Below are 8133 nucleotides of genomic sequence, written 5' to 3'. Positions count from 1 at the left end.
ATTTCGTGGACATTGGTTATGTAGTTCAATGTCCACGTTTTGTGGACATAGAGGCGCTGAAACCAGCTCAATCTCTGGTTACAGCTAAATCGCGGGCATGGCCGCTCTCAGGATCCTCTCTGCTGATATGTATCTAGTTACATCTAGTTACCTCGATTGTTATATGCGGCGCGATATATAGATACTGCTATAGTCGAGAGAATCGATAGGTCGAGGTCGAGGATAGACAAAAGAAGGTACTTCGCGTATGGACATGGAGCGAGATAGACGTGCTGTATTAAGAGAAATATTATATAAAGAGTATTATAGAATTATACCAGTGAATGATTCCTTTACGTTTTCCTTATCTTACCCATACAACGACCATAACATGGTGGCAGCGTGAACCGCGCGGAACGAGGAGGTATATGGTGTTGGGCCGCAACATTGATAAAATTGAAGTTACGTAAGAAAAGGGGCTACGAAGGTTCAAGAAAAGAAAAAGAGGATTGCCATGTCGGACGAGTAGAAAACTATAGTACTACCGCAACTGGAACCCCCAAAGCCATTTTCATTCCGGGCGGAGGATTGGAGCCGCTGGGCACAGCGGTGGGAAAGGTATCGCCGAGCAGCGGGCCTCGCGACTCGGCCAGAAGAAGATCAAGTAAATCTATTAATCTATACCATGGGGGAAAGAGCGGATGATATTCTGTTGTCGTTTAAGTTAAGTAATGAAGACTCAAAAAACTATGCGACAGTCATCGCTAAATTTAAAGCTCATTTCGGAGAGAAAACGAATATAATTTACGAGCGCGCTCGGTTTAATCAGCGAAAACAAGATACTAACGAAACAGTCGATGAATTTATTGCTGATTTGTTCAGATTAGCGGAATCATGTAACTTTAGCGAATTATGAGGAACTATTCAGGGATTGTATCGTTGTCGGCGTACGAAATACAAAGTTATCGGAAACTATGCAGCTTCTAGCAGACTTAACGCTCGAGAAAGCCATCACGAAAGCTCGTCAGGCAGACGAAGTTAAACGACAACAGGCCGTGGTAAGAGGCGCAGATGTCTCAGCGCCAGGCGGAACAGAGGTTGGCCGCATATACCGACAGAAAACGAATCAACAAGGTAAGACATCGTTCAAAAAACTACAAGGAGGACGAACAAATGTAAACTCAATGTTAAAGAAGTACGATAGATGCGGGTGCGTTCCGCAACATGCATTTTCAGTTTGCCCGGCTAGGTTATCAGATTGCAAAAAGTGCAAGAAGAAGGGCCACTGGGAAGCGGCATGTAGAAGTAAAAAAATAAGCGAAGTCAACAAAGAAGAATTATTTAAAGATAACGCGTATTCAGCAGCGGATGCGGTTTTCGCGGATCAAGTCAGTATCAACGCGGCAGCGGTCGACATTATTCCTCCATGGAGAACGACGGTCAACGTTAACAAGATACCAATTGATTTCAAGGTCGATACATGAGCTGATGTATCTATCATCGGACAAGAGTTGCAAGAGAAATATTTCAATAAAATTCCAGTGCAAATCAAGGAACCGAATTGTTTGCGCGCTGTGGGCAACCTTAGCATTCCGGTCAGTGGAATGATCCACACTACCATGGAACGCGAAGGTCAACGTTGTAAGGAAAAAATATATGTGGTGCCCGGGGTAAGAGAACCACTTCTTAGTCGAACAGCCATCGAACGGTTAGGAATCTTTAAGTGGATAACCATTGTGACCACGTCCTCACGAGGGCGGGACAATTTCGTCTCTCGTCCGACGAACTCGATTCCGCGAAAACGGTAAAACTGAGTCTAACGCGCGATTAATCGTAACTCAGGCATCTCGCCTTTCGGAAACGGGAACAAGAATTGGGCGCCAGGCACGTTATAGAGAGTGCCTCTCTAATTAAAAGTTTCGCTGTTCGGAAATCTAAAGACTCAATAAGAAATTATTTAATCACGCGATCAGACGCGAATTCGGTACGACGGTCGGACAAGGACGGCGATAACCTCTCAGCTACGGTAATGGTAGATGGGGTGGCTCGAGGGAAAAACGGTCAAGGTTCGGGGAGCGAGAATAAGCTGAAAGAAATAGCAGTGATTATTAACAATAAAAATAACAATTATATTTAGCGAACGAGTATTACAAATGAAAATACGAATAGTACACGACAAGAGACGGAAACATTAGATACGCGAAGCAATGCTGCTTGCACAAAATCGACGAAGACTCGTAATTCGCGAACGCTACAATCGTACGACAGGATCGTATCTCGGGAAACGGAAAAATCAAGAGTTATTTTTCTTCGGTGGTACGACTCGCCAATTACATACCCCTCGCATCCGCGTGACATGCGAAATCGGAAATCATGCAGTGCGGGCGTGATATTCGCTAATACGCCGGCGCGAAACGCTCGGCGTACACGGGCAAGCGTGATCGACACACGCGAAATCGAAACTAAGTGATGAATATGTCCCGCGGGATCTCGTGATCCCGGAAATTCCCTGAAATTCCGTACCAGTGGCGTAGGGCCTTTTCGGAAACGCGAATTATCACACACGCACAATGACGGAAACAATACAATACAATAACTGACTTGGCTGTGGCGCTCGGTGGGCGTGACGGTCCTGCAAAAATCTCGATACACGAGGTCAGACGGGGCACTGAAACTCAGAGAATCCTTCTCGGCTACAGCCGAGTCACAAAACGAAAACGATAGCTAAGAACGCGTGTTCCTTGCGGCCCGTCTGACACAAGAAAATCGGCGGCTTTACACAAGTGCGCTCGTCTCACCGAAAACTCCTCGTCACGGGAACGGTAGCTCGCCTCGACTTCTGCTGAATTTCGGCGGAATATAGTTCGTAATCGCAACCTCGTTCTGCGTCCTTCCAATCCAACGACCACAGCACAAGTGCCAAGTGCCGCTGCTTCCGTGATCTCGCCGGGCCGGTTGGCCCACGTGGTACATCCGTATGCGCCCATAATTGGCGGGCGTGCAAGTTCGCGATCTCCACGAATCGCGTGGGGTGCGTAGCGCCGCGGGTCCTGCGTCCCCGCGCGCGACATTTAAAATATAGGCGACGTCCTTCTGTCGGCAGTACCTCCAGGTACGCTCCCGTTGTGGCACGCTCAGGTGGCTGGTCCTAGGGATCTCTTCCTTGTCAGGGGCCGTGCCTGGCGGCAGGTCTTATTCTTGGAGCGCCCTGTTATGTCTCCGATTGCGGGGTCTCTCGCCCGATCTGGGACGTAGAGTGGCCATCCCTTTTATCCTCGCCTTAGCTAGCTTGCACCGGAATTTGAAAGAAAGCTCGGGGGCTTAATTGTTCTCAAATTAAGGAGAGGAACGCGGACTAATGATATGACCTGTGCATGCTGTTTCCTCGGTGGTGTCTTCTCCGCCCTCGTGGTCCTCTTCTCGTGGTCGCTGCGGTGTCGGTGAGACGGGGAAAATCCTACAAGTTCTTCGGGAGCCGCCGATACGATATAATAAACAATCGAGATCGCTACGGAAACTAAGAATGATAATAAACGGTATTCGGTATTCGGGCGGCTGGAGCCACGCAAATGTGGTCCCGCGGCCCGCGCCACGCGTCCGCCTCCGAAAATCGGAAGGACGCAGGACACAAGACTACCGCCCGCGGTCCGTAGATCCCTTGTGACGGACGGTCCAAAAAGGGACGTCACGTCACACCATAAATAAACATATATAAACACGGTGACGGAGCGACCGGAAGACAGATATCCGGAGCTATTTTGTGGATTAGAATGCTTGTCCCGTCCATATACGTTACGTTTGAAGATCGGCGCAAAGCCATACGCAGTGTCAACGCCAAGAAGAGTAGCAATTCCTTTTTGAGAGGGGGTGCGGCGCGCATTAAAAACTATGAAAAATAAAGGTGTCATTAGCCTAATAGATGAGCCAACGTAATGGCGTGCGGGGATGGTTGTCGTACCAAAACCCAATGGTGACGTCCGGATATGCGTGGATTACACGCAGCTTAATAAAAGCGTCCAAAGAGAAAAGCATATGCTGCCAGCGGTTGAAAAAACATTGGCACAGCTCGCAGGAACGACAGTATTTTCAAAATTAGATGCGCGTATGGGATATTACTAAATCAAGTTAGATGAGAAGTCAAAAAAACTAACAACGTTCATAACTCTATTCGGCCGATTTTGTTTTAATAGATTACCAATGGGATTGTCATCGGCAGGTGAACATTTCCAAAAGCAGATGAGCGCCATTTTAGAAGGGGCTGAAGGAGTGTGCAACTTAATGGATGATATACTCGTTTTTGGAGCGACGAAAGCAGAGCATGATAGAAGATTGGAAATCGTGTTAAGAAGACTTCAGAAAAATGGCATCACATTAAACAAGGATAAATGCGTATTCAGGACTTCTAGCGTGAAGTTCTTAGGCCATATAATATCAGCGGACAAAGGAGTACAGCCCGATCCAGATAAAATAAGAGCGGTAAAAGAATTAGAAAGGCCGCAGTCTGTGATAGAATTATGAAGATTATTGGGCATTATCACTTAAAATTTTTGGACCATTTGGCGGATGTTACTCAACCTCTAAGAGAGATGTTGAAGAAAAATTATGAATTCAAGTGGACGGCGGTTCACGACCAAGCATTTAAGAAAATAAAAGAAATGCTGACAGAAGCACCTACTTCGAAATTTTATGATCCTGCAAGGAAAATCCGTATTTCAGCCGACTTGTCAAGCTACGGGCTGGGAGCAATGCTAGAACAAAAGCACGAAGATAGGTGGCATCTAGTCAGTTACGCGTCGCGAGAATTAACGAAAACAGAAAAAAGGTATGCTCAAATCGAGAAAGAGGCGTTAGCTCTTACATGGGCGTGTGAGAAATTTGCAGATTACATCTGGCATAGGAGCAGAAATAACCTTATTAACTGATCACAAGCCGTTAGTAGTTTTATTGGGAAACAAACTTTTGTGCGAGCTATCAGCACATTTACAACGTTTCCGTATGAGACTCATGCGATTTAAATATGAAATCAAACACGTTTCGGGACAAGAATTATTTTTAGCAGATACATTATCGTGCGCTCCTCAGAAACATGGTCTCGATGATTCGGATATATTATTAAATGAAAACATGCAATTATATGTGCAAGCGGTAGAAGTCGCGACACTAATTGGAGACGCACTTCTGCAGGAGGTCGCAGAGACACAGCAAAACGATATTACAACGAGCATACTTCGGCCGTACGTACGCGAAGGATGGCCGACCTATAAGGCAAATGTGAAAATGGAAGTGCGAAGATTCTTTGAGCATAGAGGAGACTTGTCTGAACTAAAGGACATTTTAGTGTATGGAACAAGAGCATACATTCCAGCAGGACCACTGAGGAAGAAAATGCTAGACCGACTACATACAGGGCATCTGGGCATAATCCGATGTACAGATCGGGCAAAAGAAGTTATTTGGTGGCTGGGCATTAGTGTCGACATCAAGAACCTAGTGTCCCAATGCGAAAAATGTATAGAAAACAGGCCGCAAATAGTGGAACCGCTAATGCCAACACAGATGTCGGAACGTCCATGGCAAATCATGGGAACAGACCTGTTCCAACACAAAAGCAAAAACTACGTTATCTTTGTAGATTATTTTTTCAGGTACTTCGAGATAGCAGAGTTGCGAGACACGTCAGCGGCAACAGTCAAAACGGTGGCGAAAAAGATTTTTGCAAGATATGGAGTACCAGAAATTGTCAGAGCGAACAATGGACCCCAATATCGTGAAGAGTTCAAGCAATTTGCAAAGGACTGGCACTTCAAGGTGGTAACAAGTAGTCCGTACCATTCACGCAGCAACGGACAAGTTGAAGCAGCGGTAAAGATTGCCAAATCGTTGCTGACGAAAGAAGAAGATGTGGACCGAGGATTGTTAGTATACAGAGCAACATCTTTGGAGACGGGTTTTAGTCCAGCGGAGTTGTTAATGGGACGAAGAATACGTTCTAATATCCCGGTAGCGGAGGATAAATTGCAACCTATTTGGCCTTACTTAAAGGAGCACAAAAGACAAATAGATGAAAAGCGCGTCAAGGGTAAACAAGTGTTCGATAAAAGACATCGAGCACAGAAATTAGCCGAGCTTCAGCCGGGGCAGTCAGTATGGGTCACGGATCGGAAGGAGCGCGGCAAGATAATAAACCGTCGCAAGGAACCGAGATCGTACGACGTCAAAGTGGCGGCCGGGGTCATCCGCAGGAACAGAGCGTTCCTGGTGCCAATACAGAAAGAAGAAGAAGACACTACGGATTACGAACAGTTTGTTAGGGAGCCAGTACAGCCACGTACAGCCAGTTCACCGACTAGAGTGCAATCGGCAGCACCGAGAAGAGTACCAGGAGGATCGTCTTCTGATAGTTTAGCTGTAGCATCGCGAGCACAGGCGCACGGTCAAGCGCAGGGTCCGGTTGAGGCACAGGTGCCACGTAGATCGGGTAGAGTTAGAAAGTTGCCAGATAGATATGACCCATTCAAGTATACATGCCAGATAGATATGACTCATTCAAATATACAAAAATTTTAAGCTTATGTTGATCCTATTAGTACAGAGTTGTTTTAAAGATAGTTTAAGTTTCAAGTCAGTTCAGAAATCAAGGATGTTTCTTTCAGTTAATAAGTTTATGTTAGTCATATTAAAAGAATATAGTAGACTTCTCTAAAGAAGGGAGGATGTTATATGCGGCGCGATATATAGATACCACGATAGTCGAGAGAATCGATAGGTCGAGGATAGACAAAAGAAGGTACTTCGCGTATGAACATGGAGCGAGATAGATGCGCTGTATTAAGAGAAATATTATATAAAGAATATTATAGAATTATACCAGTGAGTGAATCCTTTACGTTTTCTTTATCTTACCCATACAACGACCATAACATCGGCATTTACGATGCCTAACGTACATTAAGTAGTGACATCTGTAGATATTTCATTTACAGACATCTACAGATTTTTTGGCAAGGGATTCCAGAAAAGCTCGTTCAGGGATCTGGCAACACTGGGTTGGACATCTGTTAACAACATAACCTTGAAATATTAGCGATTTTGTATCAGCATTATATTTTTTTTTTGTACGAAAATGTCGAGTTTTGAGTTGAATAAGCGTCATTTGCGGCAACTTTTGATTTACTTCTTTAATTTGAAGAAATCTACAGCTGAAGCGCATCGACTGCTTGTAGAAGCATATGGTGAGACTGCCTTAAGTGAGAAAAGTTGCCGTGAGTGGTTTCAAAAGTTTAAGAACAAATATTCATGGAAAAAAACTCAGGTTGAGCATTTGGTGGGATCAGCTTAGTGTCGTGTATTATGAGTTGCTCAAACCGAACGAAACCATTACTGGGGCTCTCTACCGAACACGATGAGATTGAGCCGAGCACTCAAGGAAAAACGCGCCCATTACTATTCCAGACACGACAAAATTATTCTTCTGCATGATAATGCTCGTCCACAGTTGCGGCGCTGGTCAAAACCTTCTTGGAAACTCTCAATTGGGAAGTTTTACCTTACTCGCCGTATTCACCAGACATTGCTCTTTCTGATTACTACTTGTTTCAATCGATGACGCATGGCCTGTCTGAGCAGCATTTCACATCATATGAAGATATCAAAAATTGGATCGATTCGTGGATAGCCTTAAAAGATAGTAGTAATAGGGGTACTATGGCCCATCAAAACAAACCCCCACTACGCCACCCCGGCGCCGGCAAAAAATGTCCCCTCCATGCCCCTCTTTGGGGTCCCCGGTTCCAAGAGAATTTGGACCAGACGCTTTTACAGACTGTGATTGGCTATCGCATGGGGGGAGGGTGGAGTTAGACGATAAACAAGACAATTTGATTGGGCGGAGCGGTAGCTGCGATCCAAGAAGCTGATTGCCCAGAGCCATAGTTCCCGGTGGCACGAGTGATTGTAGCAACCCGGGGGAAGGAAAAGGAGTTTTCGAAAAAATGAAAAAGAGCTGTAAAGTAGGGAAGGTGGTGGAAAGCCGACAAAACGGCGTGAGGAAAAGTCAGTTGATTATCTGAAAAAATTTCGACGCATGTGCTTCTCTCGAATCATCCCTCGCCTCCTGACCGTTTCTCGATTTTTTTTTCGTATGTGCTCGGCGAC

At 45.5% G+C, this 8133-nt stretch overlaps 1 protein-coding gene across 1 annotated transcript; it reads left to right on the top strand.

Annotated features, from left to right (window-relative positions):
- The first annotated feature begins 4493 nt into the window (after nucleotides 1-4493).
- On the top strand, nucleotides 4494-6546 carry LOC105449082 (uncharacterized protein K02A2.6-like). The gene is made up of 2 exons (XM_011688078.1): nucleotides 4494-4760; nucleotides 4861-6546. Exons 1-2 carry the CDS (start codon nucleotides 4494-4496, stop codon nucleotides 6544-6546), a joined length of 1953 nt encoding a protein of 650 aa, XP_011686380.1.
- The last annotated feature ends 1587 nt before the right edge of the window (nucleotides 6547-8133 follow it).

Source organism: Wasmannia auropunctata, unplaced genomic scaffold (assembly GCF_000956235.1).
Source record: "Wasmannia auropunctata unplaced genomic scaffold, wasmannia.A_1.0 LD336078.1, whole genome shotgun sequence".
NCBI lineage: Eukaryota > Metazoa > Arthropoda > Insecta > Hymenoptera > Formicidae > Wasmannia > Wasmannia auropunctata.
Note: the sequence above shows the minus strand (reverse complement) of the source record. Positions and strands in the feature narration are given on the sequence as shown.